Below are 21929 nucleotides of genomic sequence, written 5' to 3' on the forward strand. Positions count from 1 at the left end.
CAAGTCGCAAGCAACAATCACGTCACAGAAATGTCTGGCAATGTCCAGCTCCAACAAGAAACAAATCTCACCATTCTCCCTTGAATAAAATGGCATTATTTTTCTGAATACCCACTAACAACATCCCAGTGGTTACCATTAACCAGAAAGTGAACGAATTTGCCATATAAATACTGTGGCTACAAGTATAGCTTGCAACATACTGCAAGTAACTCACTTTCTGCTGGATGCCTTTCCACAATCTACAAGAAACAAGTTGGAATGCAATGGAATCCTCCCCAATTGCTGAATCGAGTGGATGTGGAGATGTTTCCACTAGGACTCCAAGCGAGGACCCAAAGGCACAGCCTCAAAGTCATGGGACAACCTTTGAGAACTGAGGTGAGAAGGAATTCCTTCAGCCAGACTAGTTGATCTATGGAACACATTGCCACAGAAGGCTGTGGAGGCCAAGTCATCAAATGTAATTAAGACAGAGATAGACATGTTTTTGATTGGTAATGGGATTTTGCTCCTATGTCTTATGGCCCTGGCACCACGTCCCTAAACGTGGTCTCCTCTACTTGCGGAACCCTTTAGAGAACACTTCTGGTACACACGCATGAAACAAACCCACCGAAGCCCATGACCAAACACTTGAACTTGCCCTCCCACTCCCCCAAGGACACGCAGTCTTGCGCCTCCTCCACCTCCAAACCATTACTACCTGATGCCTGGAGGAACAATGCATATTCTGCCTTGGACACTCCAACCCACATGGGATCAATGTGGATTTTACCAGTTTCCTCATTTCCCTCCACCCCCCCGACACCCGATCCCAGATTCAACCTTCCAACTCAACACTGCTCTCTCAACCTGTCCAACTAGTCCATCTTCCTTCCCATCTATCCACTCCACCTTCCTCTCCGACCAATTACCTTCACCCGCACCTTCATCTACCTATCACATTCTCAGCTGGCTTCTTACCACCCCCCTCCCATTTGTCTCTCAGCCCACTTTGGCCCACAGGTCTCGTTCATGAGGAAGAGCTTATGTTCGAAATACTGATTCTCCTGCTCCTCGGATAATGCCTGACCAAACTGTGCTTTTCCAGCAACACACTCTCAACTCTGATCTCCATCACCTGCCGTCATCACTTCCTTCCACATCCATAATGATCCACTGTCTCCACCAGTAATGGTCAATAGCAGCAGAATGTAATTTCCATAAGATACACTGCAGAATTTCACTAAGGTTCATTGGATAGCAACTTCCAAACTCTCAACCATGACAGTAAAAGGCAGTAGATATATGGAAAGGTCACCAACTGCAAGCTACCATACCCCACCCACGCCACACATTTTGCATCAGTGTTTACTGTGGAAAAGGACATGGAAGGTTTAGAATCTAAGGAAATAGATGGTGACAACTTGATAAATGTCCATATTACAGAGGAGGTAGTGCTGGATGTCTTGAAATGCATAAAAGTGGATAAATCCCCAGGACCTGATCGGGGAACCCTCAAAATCTGTGGGAAGCTAGGGAAGTGATTGCTGGTCCTCTTGCTGAGATATTTGTATCATCGATAGTCACAGATAAGGTGCCCAAAGACTGGAGATTGTTATATAGTGGCACTACGTTTGCCAAAGGTGGTAAGGACAAGCCAGGGAACTACAGACTAGTGAGCTTGACATCAGTGGTGGCCAAGTTGTTGGAGGGATTCCTGAAGGACAGGATGCACATGTACTTGGAAAGGCAAGGACTGATAAGGGATAGTCAACATGACTTTGTGCACAGGAAATCCTGTCTCACAAGCTTGACTGGGTTTTTTGAAGAAATAACAGAGGATTGGCAAGGGCAGAGTGGTAGACATGATCTACCATGAACTTTTCAATAAGGCATTGGACAAGGATCCCCATGGGAGACTGATTAGCAAGGTTGGATCTCATGGAATACAGGGAGAGCCAGCCATTAAGATACAGAACTGGCTCAAAGGTAGTAGACAGTGTGGTGGGTGGAGGGTTGTTTTTCAGACTGGAGGCTTGTGACCAGTGAAGTGCCACAAGGATCGGTGCTGGGTCCTCTACTTTTTGTCATTTACATAAATGATTTGGATGTGAGGTACAGTTAGTAAGTTTACAGAGGACACTAAAATTGGAGGTGTAGTGAACAGCGGAGAGGGTTACCTCAGATTACAACAGGATCTTGACCAGCTGGGCCAATGGGCTGAGAAGTGGCAGATGGAGTTTCATTCAGATAAATGCGAGGGGCTGCATTTTGGGAAAGCAAATCTTAGCAGGACTTGTACGTTTAATGGTAAGGTCCGAGGGAGTGTTGCTGAACAAAGAGACCTTGGAGTGCAGGTTCATAGCTCCTTGAAAGTGGAGACGCAGACAGATAGGATAATAAAGGCGGCATTTGGTATACTTTCCTTTACTGGTCAGAGTATTGAGTGCAGGATTAGAGAGGTCATAGTGCAGCTGTACAGAGCATTGGTTCATAAGGATGTTGTGAAACTTGAAAGGGTTCAAAAAAGATTTACAAGAATGTTGCCAGTCTTGGAGGATATGAGCTATAGGGAGAGATTGAATAGGCTGGGGCTGTTTTCCCTGGAGCGGCGGAGGCTGAGGGGTGACCTCAAAGGTTTATAAAATCATGAGGGGTATGGATAGGGTAAATAGACAAAATCTTTTCCCTGGGGCAGGGAGTCCAGAACTAGAGAGCATAGGTTTAGGGTGAGAGGGGAAAGATATAGAAGAGATCTAAGGGGCAACGGTTACACACAGAGGGTGGTGCCTATGTGGAAAGAGCTGCCAGAAGAAGTCATAAAGTCATAGAGATGTACAGCACAGAAACAGACCCTTCGGTCCAACTCATCCTTATACTGACCAGATATCCCAACCCAATCTATTCCCATTTGCCAGCAGTTGGCCCATATCCCTCCAAACCCCTCCTCCTCCTTTTCTCCAACAAAAGAAATCCAAGCTCAGTCAACCTCTCTTCATAAGATAAGCCCTCCAGTCCAGGCAGCATCCTGGTAAACCTCCTCTGAACCCTCTCCAAAGCATCCACATCTTTCCTATAATAGGGCGACCAGAACTGGACACAGTATTCCAAGTGCGGTCTAACCAAAGTTTTATAGAGCTGCAACAAGACTCTTAAACTCAATCCCCCTGTTAATGAAAGCCAAAACACCATATGCTTTCTTAACAACCCTGTCCACTTGGGTGGCCATTTTAAGGGATCGATGTACCTGCACACCAAGATCCCTCTGTTTCTCCACACTGCTAAGAATCCTATCCTTAATCCTGTACTCAGCTTTCAAATTCAACCTTCCAAAATGCATCACCTCGCATTTATCCAGGTTGAACTCCATCTGCCACCCTTCAGCCCATCTCTGCATCCTGTTGATGTCCTGCTGCAGCCTACAACAGCCGTCTATACTGTCAACAACACCTCCAACCTTTGTGTCATCTGCAAACTTGCTGACCCATCCTTCAATCGCCTCATCCAAGTCATTAATAAAAATTACAAACAATAGAGGCGCAAGGACAGAGCCCTGTGGAACACCACTCACTTCCAGGCAGAATATTTTCCTTCGTCTACCACTCTCAGTCTTCTGTTGGCCAGCCAATTGTGTATCCAGACAGCGAAGTTCCCCTGTATCATATTCCTCCTGACCTTCTGAATGAGCCTACCATGGGGAACCTTATCAAATGCTTTGCTGAAGTCCATATACACCACATCCACCTCTCGACCCTAATCAACTTGTCTAGTAACATCCTCAAAGAACTCAATAAGGTTTGTGAGGCATGACCTGCCCCTCACAAAGCCGTGCTGACTGCATTTAATCAAGCCATGCTCTTCCAGATGGTCATAAATCCTATCCCTCAGAATCCTGTCTCCCACCTTGCAGACAACAGACGTGAGACTTACTGGTCTGTAATTGCCTGGGATTTCCCTATTTCCTTTCTTGAAGAGAGGAATTACATTTGCCTCTCTCCAGTCCTCAGGTAAGACTCCAGTGGAGACCGAGGATGAAAAGATCTTCACAAGTGGCGAAGCAATTGCATTTCTCGTTTCCCAAAGCAGCCGAGGACAAATCTGGTCTGGGCCTGGCAACTTGTCAATCTTAATGTTTGACAAAATTTTCAGCACATCAGCTTCCTCTATCTCTATTCATTCCAGCATGCACACCTGCTCTTCAAGGATTTCATTCACTACAAAGTTTGTTTCTTTCGTAAAGACAGAAGCAAAAAACTCACTTAGGGCTTCCCCCTACCTCCTCAGACTCCACACACAAATTCCCTATGCTATTCCTGATCGGCCCTACTCTTTCTTTGACCATTCTCTTATTCCTCACATCAGTGTAAAATGCCTTTGTATTCTCCCTCATCCATTCTGCCAAGCCTTTCTTGTGCCCCCTCCTGGCCCTCCTCAGATAATTTTCGAGCTACTTCCTCTCCTGCCTGTAATCCTTTAGAGCTGAGCTTGACCCTAGCTTCCTCCAACTTATGTAAGCTACCTTCTTCCTTTTGACAAGAAGCTCCACCGCTCTTGTCATCCAAGATTCCTTTATCTTACCACTTGTTGCCCGTCTCAGAGGGACATATTTATTCAATTGCAACAACTGAGCACACCTTACAAAAACAGCTCCATTCAAATCTTCTGCTCGGAGGTGGTTCCAATCAATATTGAGAAAGCTAAAGTCACCCATTACAACAACCCTACTACTTTTCTGCCATTGATACCAACATGGACCATGGCCTCTGGTTGTTTGCCTCGCTTGAAAAAATGTTCTCCAGAGACTTCCTTTCCCAGTCACGAGGGAGGCAACATTCCATCCTGGAATCACATCAATGGCTGCGGACATACCCAAACTATCACATACCACTGCTGCCTTTCAATGAAAATGAAGGGCACAATTTTAAAATGTGTGTAGAAATAGAATGACCTGTGAAAAAACTTGTATAAACCTTTCAAAGTGGAAGGGCAGGTTGAGAAGGCTTATTAAAAAACAGACATGTAGGAGTGCAAGGTTACAGAACATAGAAAAGCACAGCACAGAACAAGCCCTTTGGCCCATGATGTTTTGCCGAGATTTAATCCTAATGTAAAAAGAAACTTAACCTACGCACCCCTCAGCTCACTGCTCAGCATGTGCATGTCCCACAAGGGCTTAAATGTCCTCAATGACTCCGCGTCCAATACCACCATTGGCAACGCATTCCATGCATTCACAACTCTCTGCGTAAAGAACCTACCTCTGACGTCTCCTTTATACCTTTCCCCTAATATCTTAAAACTTTGACCCCTTCTACCCATTAATCCTGCCCTGGGGAAAAGTTTCTGGCTATTGACTCTATCTATTCCTCTCATTACCTTGTACACCTCGATCAGGTCACCTCTCTTCCCCCATCTCTCCAGTGAGAAAGGTCCGAGCTTATTCAACCTTTTTTCATAAGACAAGCCAATCCAGGCAGCATCCTGGTAAACCTTCTTTGCACCCTCTCCAAAGCTTCTGTATTTTTCCTATAGTAGGGCGACCAGAACTGGGCACAATATTCCAAGTGTGGTCTCACCAGGGACTTGTAGAGCTGCAGCAAAACCTTGTGGTTCTTAAACTCGATCCCCCTATTAATGAAAACCAAAATACCATATGCTTTCTTAACAACCCTATCCACTTGGGTGGCAACTTTGAGGGATCTATGTACTTGCACACCCAGATCCCTCTGTTCCTCCACACTGCCAAGAATCCTGTCTTTAATCCTATATTCAGCATTCGAGTTTGACCTTCCAAATGCATCACTTCAGGTTTATCCAGGTTGAACTCTATTAACTGGAGTACCTGGAGGAAACCGACGCAGCCACAATGGGAGAATGTGCCAACTCCACACAACTGCCCAGAGGATGGGAGTGAACCCAGGTCCCTGGCCCGGTGAGGCAGCAGTGCTCACCACTCAGCCATGTCACCCCGACACACAACATTTTATATTCCTTTCTGGAATGTGGTGTCACCAGCAAACCCTATTACACAGTGTATTGTGGAGAAGGCCATTCAGCCCAACAACTGCACACCAAGTCTCCAAAGGGCAACCCAACCCCGGGACCCCGCTCCTCCCCCCCAGATCCACCCCTCCACCAGCCCCCCGGTTCCTCCCCCCCCCCGAGCCCCCCCATTCACCCCGGTCCCCGCCCCCAGGCTCCCCGGAGACCCCCAGTCCCCGGCCCCGGCCGCCCGCACTCACCACACGTGCCCAGGCTCCGCCAGTCGGTAGAAGCGGCTGAGGAAGGACAAGGCTGTAACCAGCAAGAGAAGGCCCCGAGCACCGAAGCCGCGCTCCCTCACCAGCCCGGGCTTGGGGACAGAAACCTCGGCTGCCAGGTACTGGGCCCTGCGGCGGCTCAAACATCGGCTCCGCTCGGACGCAAACATCCCAAAGCCCCCGGTTCCAACCCGGCCACAGGCCCCGTCTCCAGGGCAACCGGACCACAGAGCCGAGGGGGGCGGGGGCGACGCAGGCACAGCTGCACCAATCAGCAGCCGCTGGCGTGCCGCTGCACCAATCGGCAGCCGCTGGTGTGCCGCTGCACCAATCGGCAGCCGCTGGTGTGCCGCTCCACCAATCGGCAGCCGCTGGTACGCCGCTGCACCAATCGGCAGCCGCTGGTGTGCCGCTCCACCAATCGGCAGCCGCTGGCGTGCCGCTGCACCAATCGGCAGCCGCTGGCGTGCCGCTGCACCAATCGGCAGGCGCTGGCGGGCCGCTGCACCAATCGGCAGCCGCTGGCGTGCCGCTGCACCAATCGGCAGGCGCTGGCGGGCCGCTGCACCAATCGGCAGCCGCTGGTGTGTCGCTGCACCAATCGGCAGCCGCTGGTGTGTCGCTGCACCAATCGGCAGCCGCTGGTGTGTCGCTGCACCAATCGGCAGCCGCTGGTGTGCACTTGCTGAGGTTTTGGGGCAATTTCTGTTTTTGTGCCAACCAATAAACCAGCACCTGGTGAGAGGGGTCTCCACCAATCAGCGGCGGAAGATGTATCCATTCCTGTGGATCCCTTCTCTCTCATGGTTGCTCCTTCGCTCTCTCACTTTATATTAGATTAGATTCCCGACAGTTTGGAACAAGCCCTTCGGCCCAACAAGTAGACACTGACCCTCCAAAGAGTCACCTACCCAGACCCATACCCCTTCCCTACATTTACCCCTGACTAATGCACCTAACACCATGGGCGATTGAGCATGGCCAATGCACCCTGACCTGCACATAACCAGAGCACCCGGAGCAAACCTGCGCAGACACAGGGAGAAAATCTGAAGTTGGAATCAAACCAGAGTCCCTGGTGCTGTGAGGTATCAGTGCTAACAACTGAGCCACCGTGGCACCCCTCGCTTTGCCAGTCAATAGAAACGGCTAAAACTGTGACTAGTGAGAGAAGGCCCCAAGCATGAAACTGCACTCCCTAACCAGCCCGGGTTTGGTGCTCGGGGCCTTCTCTTGCTGGTTACAGCTTTGTCCTTCCTGAGCCACTTCTACCGACTGGCAGGGCCTGGGCATGTGTGGTGAGTGCGGGCAGCCGGGGGCGGGAGAGGGGAGGGGAGGAGAGGAGGGGTTATCCTTGGATTTCCCTTCACTGGAACTGATTGTAATATATCTCACTGCCTACCAGTAGCTGCTCTCAGTTCACATTGTTTAACTCTGCCTTATTAAAATCAGTTTTCAAGATTCTTTATTTTAGGCCAATCGTTGTCTTTTTCCATAAACACTAACAGCTGCACTCAAGGCTGATACACCAAGTCCCCTTTCTTTACAAATGAGGGTAAAAACAATGACTGCAGATGCTGGAAACCAGATTCTGGATTAGTGGTGCTGGAAAAGCACAGCAGTTCAGGCAGCATCCAAGGAGCAGTAAAATCGACCCATTTCGGGCAAAAGCTTTTGCCCAACACTTCAAATTTCCTGCTCCTCAGATGCTGCCTGAACTGCTGTCCTTTTCCAGCACCGCTAATCTAGAATTTGTTTACACATGACACTGACCCAGCCAGGGCTACTTAATTCAACTAGGCTAACAGCCCCAAACAAGGAGGGCATAGAAACATAGAAGATAGAGCGGGTAGAGGCCATTTGGCCCTTTAAAGATGCCCCATCATTCATCACAATCATGGCTGATTGTCCAACTCAGTAGCATCATCCTGCTTTCTTCCCGTAATCTTTGATCCTGTCCAACCCAAGTGCTATATCTAGCCACCTCATGAATACATTCAATGTTTTGCATCGACTACCTTCTGTGGTCATGAATTCCACAGGCTCACCACTCTCTGGGTAAAATAAAAATGATCCCTGGTTCTGGACACACCTAGCATCAGGAACATCCTGCATCTATCTTGTCTCGTCCTGTTAGATCCGTCCTCACTCGTCTGAACTCCAGTGAAAACAATCCTAACCTAGTCAGTCAATCTCTCCTCATCCGTCAGTGCCACCATCCCTGGAATCAGCCTGGGTAAACCTTCGCTGCACTCCCTTGAGAGCAAGAGCATCCTTCCTCAGAAAAGACCAAAACTGCACACAATATTCTACCTGGTCCACCTGGCTGTTTTGTATGTAGTTCCTATCACTACATATTTTCCCATCTCAGTCCTCAGACGCATACCCATTCTTTTTTCTGTAGCATCTTCTGGGGAGTTTTTGCACCAGGCCCAGTTCCTCTGACTCTGGCTTAGATATAGTGTGTGTCCTGAACTATAGCCACCTCTTATGCCCAGAGCATATCGGCGCAAAGTCAGCTTCTTTGGGCAGGATCAGGATTGAAGCTGCGACATCAGCTGTGTCCACCTCGTCCTCCGGGATTTTCTCAATGGCAGATAGAGGGGGAGAACCCTCATGTTCTGACAGCCTTATGGGATGTTCTGTGGGCCCAGAAGTATGTTTTGCTCCTGCCCCATTTCTAAAGTTGCAGTTTTCATGAAATCCACTTTTTTCAGGATCGCTTTACCTATCTAAACTTCATATGTCAGAGCACCTGACTCGTGTCAACCACCACTCTCGCTGGCAAACGTGGTGCCACTTTTGAAGAAGGGTGGTAAGGACAAGCCAGGGAACTGTAGACCGGTGACAGTTTAGATCAGGTCAGGCAGCATCCGAGGAGCAGGAAAATCGACATTCCGGGCAAAAGCCCTTCATCAGGAATAGAGGCAGGGAGCCTCCAGGGTGGAGAGATAAGTTGGGGGGGCAGGGGGGTGCTGGTTGGGGAGAAGGTAGCAAAAGGTTGGAGCGGATAGGTGGGAAGGGAGATTGGCAGGTAGGACAGGTCATGAGGGAGGTGCTGAGCTGGAAGGTTGAAACTGGGGTAAGGTGGGGGAAAGGGGAAATGAGGAAACTGTTGAAGTCCACATTGATACCCTGGGGTTGAAGTGTTCCGAGGTGGAAGATGAGGCATTCTTCCTCCAGGCGTCGGGTGGTGAGGGAGCGGTCGTGGAGGAGGCCCAGGACCTGCATGTCTTCGGCAGAGTTGGAGGGTGGAGTTGAAATGTTGGGCCACGGGCCGGTGTGGTTGATTGGTGCGGGTGTCCCGGAGATGTTCCCTAAAGCACTCTGCTAGGAGGCGCCCAATCTCCCCAATGTAGAGGAGACCGCATCAGGAGCAACGTATATAATAAATGACATTGGTGAATGTGCAAGTAAAACTTTGATGGATGTGGAAGGCTCCTTTGGGGCCTTGGATGGAGGTGAGGGAGGAGTGTGGGCGCAGGTTTTGCAATTCCTCCGGTGGCAGGGGATGTTGCCAGGGTTGGAGGGTGGGTTGTAGGGGGACGTGGACCTGACCAGGTAGTCACGGAGGGAACAGTCTTTGTGGAAGGCAGAAAGGGGTGGGTTTTAAGATGTTGGGATAAAGGATCTTGTATCTGTATTATGTCTAAATAAATGGGTAAAACCCTGCAAAATATTCCCTCTTGTCCACCGGATGATGAAACCCCCAGTCCTGTCGAAGGGTGATTCCCAAAATTTGAAATGTGCAAAAATTTACCAGGATATTGCCTGATTTGGAGAGAAGGTCTTATGAAAGACTTGAACCTGTTCTCATTGGAGAGAAGAAGGCTAAGAGGGGATTTGATAGAGACATACAAAATGATCAGAGGACTAGATAGGGTAGACAGTGAAAGTCTTTTTCCTAGTGATGATGACGTCAGCTTGTTCGAGGCTGTATAACTGCAAATTGAGGGCGGATAGATTTAAGACAGATGTCAGAGGCAGGTTCTTTACACAGAGAGTAATAAGGATGTGGAATACCCTCCATGCCAATGTAGTTAACTCAGCCACATTAGGGAGATAAAAACAATCCTTGGATAAACATATGGATAGTCAGGGAGATGGGCTTAGATTAGTTCACAGGAATAAAGAGATTGGAAAGCACAAGCCCTAAAGTTATCGATCTCGATATTGAGTTCAGAAGGTTGCAGGGTCCCCAGGCAGAGAATGGAGGTGCTGTCCTTCCAGCTTTGACCCAAAATGTTAACTTTGATTTCTGTACACAGATGCTGTCAGACCTGAGATTTACCAGCCATTTCTACTTTTAGTTCTGAATCCACCATTCTTTCAGTTATTATTCAGGAACTGGAATGTCAGGAACCTCTGGTCAACCCTTACAATGACAGACCTAAACTGATGCCATCGCCCAGATATAGTGACACAATGAGCAGGAGATAACCAGATCATCTTTAAACATCAAGGTGACTGTTACACCTTCTTCCGGAAAGGCAAATCAGAAGAACACTGTCTCTATACATTTGGCTTTGCCACAATAAACAGTTTCAATGAACCCCCTGTAGGTAAGTGAGTGCATCATGGTCCTGGTCCTGGTCATGGCCCTGGTGTGGAAGGTGCTAGCTATGACGTGTTCTGCCTCAAACTTGATAGCCTCACCGAGCCCCGCCCCTCACCGAGCCCCGCCCTCACCCGAGCCCCTCCCCACCAGCCCAAACCGAGCCCTTCACAGGGAGCCTCGCCTTCCACCCTAACACCGCCCACCGACACCCCAAGCCCCGCCCCACCCACCGCAGACCTGCCCACCTCACAGCGTCGCCCCGCCCCCGCAGCCTCACCCTTCCCAAGCCCCGCCCCCAGTTGCAGCCCCGCCTCTCGGTCAGTGACGGTTGGCCTGTGCTCTGTCCCTGTCCCGGGCCCGGGGCCTCCATTCGGCGGGAAGTGGACCTTGGCCGGATTGGGCGGTGAGTACACTCTCGAGCAGCCGGCTCCCCAGGCCCGGGCCGCGACTGCAGGCGATATCGCTGGATTTGCCGGGGACGGGGGGCCCTTCACCCGGGCACCATTCCCCCCCCCACCCCCACCCCCAACGGCTCCATTCCCCCCCCACCCTCACCCCCACAAGCTCCACTCCCCCCCCCCCCCCTCACCCCCACGGGCTCCATTTGCCCCCACCCTCACCCTCACCCCCACGGGCTCCATCCCCCCCCACCCTCACCCCCACGGGCTCCATTTGCCCCCACCCTCACCCTCACCCCCACGGGCTCCACCCACCCTCACCCCCACGGGCTCCATTTGCCCTCACCCTCACCGGCTCCACCCCCCCTCACCCCCACGGGCTCCATTTGCCCCCACCCTCACCCTCACCCCCACAGGCTCCATCCCCCCCCTCACCCTCACCCCCACGGTCTCCATCCCCCCCCCCCACCCTCACCCCCACGGGCTCCATCCCCCCCCCCCCCCCACCCTCACCCCCACGGGCTCCATCCCCCCCCCCCCCCACCCTCACCCCCACGGGCTCCATCCCCCCCCCACCCTCACCCCCACGGGCTCCATTCGCCCTCACCCTCACCCCCACGGGCTCCATTCGCCCCCCCCTCACCCCCACGGGCTCCATTCGCCCCCCCCACCCTCATCCTCACCCCCAAGGGCTCCTTCCCCCCACACCCCTCCCCCCATGGGCTCCATTCTCATCCCATAGATGCCACGTGCATCCCCAACCCCAGTCACTGGGCCCACTCCCTCCCACTGGATCCATCACAACCCCACCCTGGACCCACTCACCAGCTTCATCTCCTCGGACTCTGGCTCTGTGAGATGCTGTCTCAGTTCTGCAATATTCTCTTTGTAGGACCAGTTGCTGTGATGAGCCCAGAGGAAGAGTTTGGAAGCTGTCTGGAAAATGCAGAGAGCTGGATGCGGATGATCCAGGAGCGCTTAGAGGCCACTGACAATGTCCAAGGACCAAAAGCTGCTTTAGAAAACAGACTGAGAGAGACAGAGGTGAGGGAAGAGCTGGAGAAAAAGTTGAACAGGACTGTGTCTATTTATGCACTACCTTGCCCCATCAGTCATTGTATAATAACATCATATTTTGAGAATTGATGGCTGAAATACAATGCTGAAAATGTGTTGCTGGAAAAGCGCAGCAGGTCAGGCAGCATCCAAGGAACAGGAGATTCGACGTTTCGGGCATAAGCCCTTCTTCAGGAATGAGGAAAGTGTGTCCAGCAGGCTAAGATAAAAGGTAGGGAGGAGGGACTTGGGGGAGGTGTGTTGGAGATGCGATAGATGGAAGGAGGTAGGAGATGATCTGGGGTGTGCAGTGAGAGAGGGACTCACTGAAACCCTTGTAGAGGGAGGAAGAGAGCTTCTTCAAGGAAGACATCCTTGCAAGAGGATTCGCAGGAGGTTAAAATCTTCGAGGAGAAAGTGACGACTGCCTTGGATGCTGCCTGACCTGCTGCGCTTTTCCAGCAACACATTTTCAGCTCTGATCTCCAGTATCTGCAGACCTCATTTTCTCCTCGGCTGAAATACAATATTATTTTGTCATGCCATCACACACTAAGCAAATGCAGACTCGGGATCATTATTCTTGTGTGGTTTGTGTCCCAGACTGTACCCAGTGTACTACCTCCACCACCATATGTATCATCTACAAGCTGCACTGCAGAAATTCACCAAAGATCTTTAAACAGCACCTTCCAGACCCATAATCGTTCCCATCGAGATCAATAAGGGCAGCAGTTACATGGGAACACCACTACCTGCATTTTCTCTCCAAGCCACTCACCGTCCAGGCTTCAGTGTCACTGGGTCAAAATTCTGGAATTTCCTCCCTAAAGGCATTGTGAGTCTACCTACAGCAAATGGGCTGCAGTAGTTCAAGAAGGCAACTCGCTTCGACTTGCTCAAAGGCAACAAAGGATAGGCAATAAACACTAAACAGCCAGTTAGACCCAATGTCCCATCAATGATTTTTTTTAAATGGGAAAATAAATGACAGTCAGAAACATTGGACAGGTATTTTTTGTCTGTCTTTGTAAAAGCAGGGTGAAGGTGAAGAGAAGAATGTCAGTAAAGATGAATTCAGGCCCCATAGAGACGGAGGCAAGGAATTTATCATGGGGACATTGGTAAATGGTAGATTAGTTAAATACATGTTTTAGCCTGACTTCACAAAGGAAGACATAAATAACATCCTAAAAATATGGGTGAACACAGGACCTAATGGAAAGAAGGAATTGAAGGACATTAATAGAAGTAGGGAACTGTTTGATTCTCTTTACTGATGCTTTACCTGCTTTACTAAGCAGTAAGGGTATGGAATGCTTTGCCTGCATCAGTAGTAGATTCACCAAGTTTAAGTGCATTTAAGTCGTCATTGGACAGGCAAATGGACGTATATGGAATAGTGTAGGTTTGATGGGCTTCAGATTATATGACAGGGTGGCGCAACATCGAGGGCTGAAGGGTCTGTACTGCGCTGTAATGTTCTATGTTCTGTGCTCCAGATTGCTGAGCTTTTCCAGCACATTGTTTAGTTTCTGATTTCCAACATCTGCAGTTCTTTTGGCTTTATAAGGTACTAAGGGATTTGGGCCAAAGGCTGATGTATGGAGTTAGACAACAAGTCAGCCATGATTTCATTGAAAGATGGAACAGGCTCAAGAGGCTGAATGGCTCACCTCATTCTTGCGTTCCTATGCATGGAATTGGAGGCAGTGTATTTAGAGTATTACAACACAGGGTTTACTGTTCTGCTAATTTGAACCAGACCCACAGAAAAGCTCACCTCAATTTATAGTCTGTTAGAGTATGAGTGACAAATAACTATAAAAATCCCTCGATGTAAGAAGAAAATTAAACAATTTATTCATTCACTCTAAGAAACACAAGAACATTAAACATCAGTTATCTACACTGTAATCTTCCTTTGTCTGATCAATTTATCTACCTCCCACTCTGCAACACTAATGATCCAATAAAATCCCCAGTTAAGTTTAACAAAAAAAATTCAGATTTCAAAACCAGTCAGTTGTCGCTTTTACCTTGGTATCCTTGTCTGTACTTCTGTCTTTTCTTCAGTCTTTTTTTTTAGATTAGATTACTTACAGTGTGGAAACAGGCCCTTCGGCCCAACAAGTCCACACCGACCCGCCGAAGCGCAACCCACCCATACCCCTACATTTACCTCTTACCTAACACTACGGGCAATTTAGCATGGCCAATTCACCTGACCCGCACATCTTTGGACTGTGGGAGGAAACCGGAGCACCCGGAGGAAACCCATGCAGACACGGGGAGAACGTGCAAACTCCACACAGTCTGTCGCCTGAGTCGGGAATTGAACCCGGGTCTCAGGCGCTGTGAGGCAGCAGTGCTAACCACTGTGCCACCGCGCCGCCCACAAACTTGCTTTACAAGTAAAGTAAAGTCTTCTGCTTTACAAACTTGATGAGAAGGTACCTTTCACAGAGCAATTTTGCAGACTGTCTGTGTTTGTTGGTGCTCTTTGCTGCTCTGGTTAACTTGTCAAAATGCCCAATTTTACATACCCTAAAACATTGAACTGTCTCATTGGTTTGATGTCTTCCAAAATAGTAAAATTCAAATTCAATTGCATTTTGGTATCTTAGGGCATAATTTAAACTGATTGGCTGAGTTCAAAATTGTTGTGTACCATGGCAGTGCAGCTCCAGCTATTGTTTCACAGCCAAATGTTAGCACATTCTGTGCTTTCAGACAGTCCTTGCCAGCTTCCTCCCTCTCTCAAAGATACAGTACACACCTACACCTTCATAACAGGAGAGATATAAAACTGGTTGGAAGGCAGGAAGTGAGGTGTAGGAATAAACAGATTGTTTCCCAAGTGCAAGGAGTGATTATTGGGGTTTTGCTGCAACCAGTGATAGGACTCCAGCTCTACACAAAATACGTGAATGATTTAGATGAGAGAACTACTTGTCATAACCCCATGTTTGCAGATGATGAAAAAGTTGGGTGGCAGGGTAGGTTGTGAATAGGGTGCAGAGAAGTTTTGTGATATGGTCACGTTAAGTAAGCAAGCAAATACAATTTAATGTGGATACATGTGAGGCTATGGACTTTGTTAGCAAACATGGCAAGTGATTTATTGTCTGAATGGTGATAGATTGGGAAAAGGGGAGGTGCAATGAGATCTGCGTGTCCTTGGACACCAGTCCTTGAGAGTAAGCATGAAGGTGCAGCAAAAGATGAAAAAGAGAAATGTTTTGTTGGTCATCAGAAAAAGAGGATTTGAATATAGGAGCAGGAATGTCTTGCTGCAAATATACTTTGCTTTCCCAAAATGCAGCACCTCGCATTTATCTAAATTAAACTCCATCTGCCACTTCTCAGTCCATTGGCCCATCCAGTCAAGATCCTGTTGTAATCTGAGGTAGCCTTCTTCGCTGTCCACTACACCTCCAATTTTGGTGTAATCGACAAACTTACTAACTGTACCTCTTATGCTCACATCCAAATCATTTATATAAATGACAAAAAGTAGAGGACCCAGCACCGATCCTTGTGGCACTCCACTGGTCACAGGCCTCCAGTCTGAAAAACAACCCTCCACCACCACCCTCTGTTGTCTGCCTTTGAGCCAGTTCTTTATCCAAATAGCTAGTTCTCTCTGTATTCCGTGAGATCTAACCTTGCTGATCAGTCTCCCATGGGGAACCTTGTCAAATGCCTTACTGAAGTCCATATAGATCACATCTACTGCTCTGCCCTCATCAATCCTCTTTGCTACTTCTTCAAAAAACTCAATCAAGTTTGTTAAACATGATTACCCACGCACAAAGCCATGTTGATTATCCTTAATCAGTCCTTGCCTTTCCAAATACATGCACATCCTTCCCTCAGGATTCCCTCCAACTTGCCCAATGCTGACGTCAGGCTCACTGTCTATATGCGAAAGTGAGGACTGCAGATGCTGGAAACCAGAGTTTAGATCAGAGTGGTGCTGGTCAGGCAGCATATGAGGAGCAGGAAAATCAACGTTTTGGGCAAAAGCCCTTCTTCAGGAATGGAGGCAAGAAGCCTCGAGGGTAGAGAGATAAATGGGGGGGGGGGGGGTAGCGGTGATTGGTCAGAGGGGAAGGTGGAGCGGATAGGTGGGAAGGGAGATTGGCAGGTAGGACAGGCCATGGGGATAGTGCTGAGCTGAAAGGTTGGAGATGCCTCCAACGCATCTCATCCACATACTGCACTTCCGCCCTCAAACCCCACCCCTACAACATTTACAAGGACAGAGCTCCCCTGGTCCTCAGTTTCCACCCTACCAACCTTCGCATAAACCAAATCATCCACAGACATTTCTGCCACAGCCAAATGGACCCCACCACCAGGGATATATTTCCCTCCCCACCCCTTACCACCTTCTGCAAAGACCGTTCCCTCTGTGATTACCTGGTCAGGTCCACGCACCCCCCCCCCCCCCCCCCAACAACCCACCCTCCCATCCTGGCACCTTCCCCTGTCACCACAGGAATTGCAAAAACCTGTGCCCACACCCTCTCCCTCACCTCCATCCAAGGCCTCAAAGGAGCCTTCCACATCCATCAAAGTTTCACCTGCACATCCACCAATGTCATTTATTGTATCCGTCGCTCCCGATGCGGTTTCTTCTACATTGGGGAGACTGGATGCCTTCTCGTGGAGCGCTTTAGGGAACATCTCCGGGACACCTGCACCAAATCAACCACACCGCCCCGTGGCCCAACATTTCAACTCCCCCTCCCACTCTGCTGAGGACATGCAGGTCCTGGGCCTCCTTCACCGCCGCTCCCTCACCACCTGACGCCTGGAGGAAGAATGCCTCATCTTCCGCCTTGGAACACTTCAACCCCAGGGCATCAATGTGGACTTCAACAGTTTCCTCATTTCCCCTTCCCCCACTTCACCCTAGTTCCAACCTTCCAGCTCAGCACTGTCCCCATGACTTGTCCTACCTGCCAACCTCCTTCCCACCTATCCATTCCACCCTCCCCTCTGACCTATCACCCCTATCCACACCCCTATTCACCTATTGTCCTCTTTGCTACCTTCACCCCAGGCCCCCCTACCCATTTATCTTCCACCCTGGAAGCTTCCTGCCTCTATTCCTGGTGAATGGCTTTTGCCCGGAACGTCGATTTTCCTGCTCCTCGGATGCTGCCTGACCTGATCTAAACTGTCACCGGTCTACAGTTCCCTGGCTTGTCCTTACCACCCTTCTTCAAAAGTGGCACCACGTTTGCCAGCCTCCAGTCTGATGAACTCAGGGCATGGTTAGGAACATGAGACTGGCATATTATAGCAATTACGGAAACATGGCTCAGGGATGGACAGGATTGGCAGCTTAACGTTCCAGGATACAAATGCTACAGGAAGGAATAGAAAGGGAGGCAAGAGAGGAGGGGGAGTGGCATTTTTGATAAGGGATAGCATTACAGCTGTGCTGAGGGAGGATATTCCCGGAAATACATCCAGGGAAGTTATTTGGGTGGAACTGAGAAACAAGAAAGGGATGATCACCTTATTGGGATTGTATTATAGACCCCCTAATAGTCAGCGGGAAATTGAGAAACACACTTGTAAGGAGATCTCAGCTATCTGTAAGAATAACAGGGTTTTTGCAAGATTGGTAGCTCAGGTTGAGGTTTAGGGTGTAGGTTTGCTCACTGAGCTGTAAGTTTGATATCCAGACGTTTCATTACCTGGCTAGGTAACATCATCAGTGGAGAACCTCCAAGTGAAGCGAAGCTGTTGTCTCCTGCTTTCTATTTATATCTTTCTCCTGGATGGGGTTCCTGGGGTTTGTGGTGATGTCATTTCCTGTTTGTTTTCTGAGGGGTTGATAGATGGCATTTGAATCTGTGTTTATGACGTGGTTGGAGTGCCAGGTCTCTAGGAATTCTCTGGCATGTCTTTGCTTATCCTGTCCCAGGATTGATGTGTTGTCTCAGTCGAAATTGTCGAAAGGGAGGAAAGGGTTGTATGAGGGAGCCGTGATTTTATAACGAATTGGAATCCCTTGTTAAAGGGCGGCCTATGTAAAGATGAGGCGTGAAGGTTCAATTTGGGGCGATTGAGAGTTATAAGGCAGCCAGGAAGGATCTAAAGAGAAAGCTAAGAGCAGCAAGGAGGGGACATGAAAAATCCTTGGTTGGTAGGATTAGGGAAAACCCAAAGGTTTTCTATAGGTATGTCAGGAATAAAAGAATGACTAGGGTAGGAATAGGTCCAGTCAAGGATAGTGGTGGGAAGTTGTGCGCGGAGGCTGAAGAGATTGGAGAGACACTGAATGAATACTTATCGTCAGTATTCACTCAGGAACAGGACATTGTTGCCGATGTGAATATTGAGTCACAATTAATTCGAATGGATGGCTTTGAGGTATGTAGGGAAGAGGTGTTGGAAATTCTGGAAAGGGTGAAAATAGATAAGTCCCCTGGGCCTGATGGCATTTATCCTAGGATTCTCTGGGAAGCAAGGGAGGAGATTGCAGAGCCATTGGCCTTGATTTTTATGTCCTCGTTGTCTACAGGAATAGGGCCAGAAGACTGGAGGATAGCAAATGTGGTTCCCTTGTTCAAGAAGGGGAGTAGGGATAACCCTAGTAACTATAGGCCGGTGAGTCTTACCTCTGTTGTGGGCAGAGTCTTAGAGAGAATTGTAAGGGATAGGATTTATGAACATCTGGATAGGAATAATGTGATCAAGGATAGTCAGCATGGTTTTGTGAAGGACAGGTCGTGCCTCACAAACCTTATTGAATTCTTTGAGAAGGTGACTAAGGAGGTGGACGAGGGTAAAGCGGTAGATGTGGTGTATATGGATTTTAGTAAGGCGTTTGATAAGGTTCCCCATGGTAGGCTACTGCAAAAAATACGGAGGTATGGCATTGAGGGTGAGTTGGAGGTTTGGATTAGGAATTGGCTGGCTGGAAGAAGACAGAGCGTAGTAATTGATGGTAAAGGTTCATCTTGGAGTGCAGTTACTAGCAGTGTTCCACAAGGATCTGTTTTGGGACCATTGCTGTTTGTCATTTTTATAAATGACCTGGAGGAGGGGCTAGAAGGTTGGGTGAGCAAGTTTGCAGATGATACGAAAGTCAGTGGAGTTGTTGACAGTGAGGAAGGATGTGGCAGGTTACAGTGGGATATAGATAAGCTGCAGAGCTGGGCAGATAGGTGGCAAGTGGAGTTCAATGTAGGTAAGTGTGAAGTGATTCACTTTGGTAAGAGCAACAAGAAGATGGAGTACTGGGCTAATGGTCGGATACTTGGTAGTGTGGATGAGCAGAGGGATCTTGGTGTCCATGTACACAGATCTCTGAAAGTTGCCACCCAGGTAAATAGTGCTATGAAGAAGGCATATGGCGTGCTGGCTTTTATTGGTAGAGGAATTGAGTTCCGGAGTCCTGAGGTCATGTTGCAGTTGTATAAGACTCTGGTGTGGCCTCATCTGGAGTATTGTGTGCAGTTTTGGTCGCCATACTATAGGAAGGGTGTGGAGGCACTGGAACGGGTGCAGAGGAGGTTTACCAGGATGTTGCCTGGTATGGTAGGAAGATCGTATGAGGAAAGGCTGAGGCACTTGGGGCTGTTTTCATTGGAGAAAAGAAGGTTTAGGGGTGACTTGATAGAGGCATACAAGATGATAAGGGGTTTAGATAGGGTTGACCATGAGAACCTTTTTCCACGTATGGAGTCAGCTATTATGAGGGGGCATAGCTTTAAATTAAGGGGAGGTAGGTATAGGACAAATGTTAGGGGTAGATTCTTTACTCAGCGAGTCGTGAGTTCATGGAATGCCCTGCCAGTAGCAGTGGTGGACTCTCCCTCTTTATGGGCATTTAAACGGGTATTGGATAGGCATATGGAGGATGGTGGGCTTGGATTGGCGCAACATCAAGGGCCAATTTTTCAATGTTTCTATGTTTTTTGTTTTCCGTGTGTAGGGCTATGAGGGAGAGAGGATAGTGTCTTTTTGTGGGTAGCTGGCGTTTGTGTATCCTGGTGGCTAACTTTCTTCCTGTTTGTCCTACGTAGTGTTTGTGGCAATCCTTGCATGGAATTTTGTAGATGACGTTGGTTTTGTCCATGGGTTGTACTGGATCTTTTAAGTTTGTTAGTTTTTGTTTGAGAGTTTTGGTGGGTTTGTGTGCTACGAAGATTCCAAGGGGTCTTAGTAGTCTGGCTGTCATTTCTGAGACTTCTTTGATGTATGGTAAGATGGTTAGGGTTTCTGGTTGTGTTTGGTCTGCTTGTCGTGGTTTGTTCTTGAGGAATCTGCGGACTGTATTTTTTGAGTATCCGTTCTTCTTGAATACGTTGTATAGGTGGTTCTCTGTTTTTCGAAGTTCGTCTGTGCTGCAGTGTGAGGTGGCTCGTTGGAATGGTGTTCTGATACAGCTTCGTTTGTGTGTGTTGGGATGGTTGCTGGTGTAGGTAAGTATTTGGTCAGTGTTTGTCGGTTTTCTGTATACGCAGGTTTGGAGTTCTCCATTGTCCTTTCTTTCGACTGTGACGTCCAGGAATGCGAGTTTGTTGTTGGTTTCTTCCTCCTTGGTGAGCTTCATGCCTGTGAGGGTGTTGTTGATGATGTTAAATGTCTCTTCTATCTTGTTTCGTTTTGTAATGACAAAGGTGTCATCTACGTAGCGGACCCAGATTTTTGGTTTGATGATTGTTAGGGCCGTTTGTTCTCGTCTTTGCATTACTGCTTCCGCTATGAATCCTGATAGCGGAGATCCCATGGGTGTGCCGTTAGTTTGTTTGTAAACTATGTTGTTGAAGGTGAAGTGAGTGGTCAGGCACAGGCCCACTAGCTTCATGATGTTTTCGTTGTTAATGTGATTGATGGTGGTTGGGGTGTGTGTGATGGTCCCTTCTAAAAGTGTGGTAAGTGTTTCCTTTGCCAGGTCGATGTTGATGGAGGTGAATAGTGCTGTTACGTCGAATGAGATCATTGTTTCGTCGTCCTCTATTTTGGTGTTTCTAATGATTTTTAGGAATTCCAGAAATGACAGCCAGACAACGAACAACCCTCGGAATCCTAGTAGCACACAAACCCACCAACATTCTCAAACAAAAACTAACAAACTTAAAAGACCCAGTACAACCCATGGACAAAACCAACGTTATCTACAAAATTCCATGCAAGGACTGTCACAAACACTACATAGGACAAACAGGAAGAAAGTTAGCCACCAGGATACACGAACACCAGCTAGCCACAAAAAGACACGACCCTCTCTCTCTCGTAGTCCTACACACGGATGAAAAAAAAACACCATTTTGACTGGGACAACACATCTATCCTGGGACAGGCTAAGCAAAGACATGCCAGAGAATTCCTCGAGGCCCTGCACTCCAACCGCAACACCATAAACAAACACATAGATCTAGATGCCATCTATCAACCCCTCAGAAAACAAACAGGAAATGACATCACCACAAACCCCAGGAACCCCATCCAGGAGAAAGATATAAATAGAAAGCAGGAGACAACAGCTTCTCTTCACTTGGAGGTCGCCACTGATGATGTTACCAAGCCAGGTAATGAAACGTCTGGATATCAAACCTACAGCTCAGCGAGCAAACCTACACCCTAATTAATAGGGTAGTTATGGTCGGGGATTTTAACTTTCCAAACATCGACTGGGACTGC

The 21929-nt window shown here is 48.6% G+C and overlaps 2 protein-coding genes across 6 annotated transcripts in view; one reads left to right on the forward strand and one right to left on the reverse strand.

The window, feature by feature from the left end:
- The window catches only part of pomt2 (protein-O-mannosyltransferase 2), a 217352-nt gene extending 210875 nt beyond the window's left edge, over positions 1 to 6477 (reverse strand). For both annotated transcript variants that reach the window (XM_060828634.1, XM_060828633.1), the window contains exon 1: positions 6228 to 6477. In XM_060828634.1, coding sequence (XP_060684617.1) covers positions 6228 to 6415 — 188 coding nt within the window. In that variant the 5' untranslated portion in view covers positions 6416 to 6477. The remainder of the gene's footprint in view (positions 1 to 6227) is intronic.
- Positions 6478 to 11123: 4646 nt separating this feature from the next.
- syne3 (spectrin repeat containing, nuclear envelope family member 3) overlaps positions 11124 to 21929 on the forward strand; it is an 80225-nt gene continuing 69419 nt past the window's right edge. For 2 of the 4 annotated variants that reach the window (XM_060829540.1, XM_060829541.1), the window contains exons 1-2: positions 11124 to 11206; positions 12094 to 12245. In XM_060829540.1, coding sequence (XP_060685523.1) covers positions 12108 to 12245 — 138 coding nt within the window. In that variant the 5' untranslated portion in view covers positions 11124 to 11206; positions 12094 to 12107. Of the gene's footprint in view, positions 11207 to 12093; positions 12246 to 21270; positions 21818 to 21929 lie in introns of those variants that run through there. The other 2 variants (XM_060829542.1, XM_060829543.1) reach the window with 2 other exon arrangements.

The sequence above is a fragment of the Hemiscyllium ocellatum genome, chromosome 8 (genome assembly GCF_020745735.1).
Source record: "Hemiscyllium ocellatum isolate sHemOce1 chromosome 8, sHemOce1.pat.X.cur, whole genome shotgun sequence".
In the NCBI taxonomy this organism is placed as follows: Eukaryota; Metazoa; Chordata; class Chondrichthyes; order Orectolobiformes; family Hemiscylliidae; genus Hemiscyllium; species Hemiscyllium ocellatum.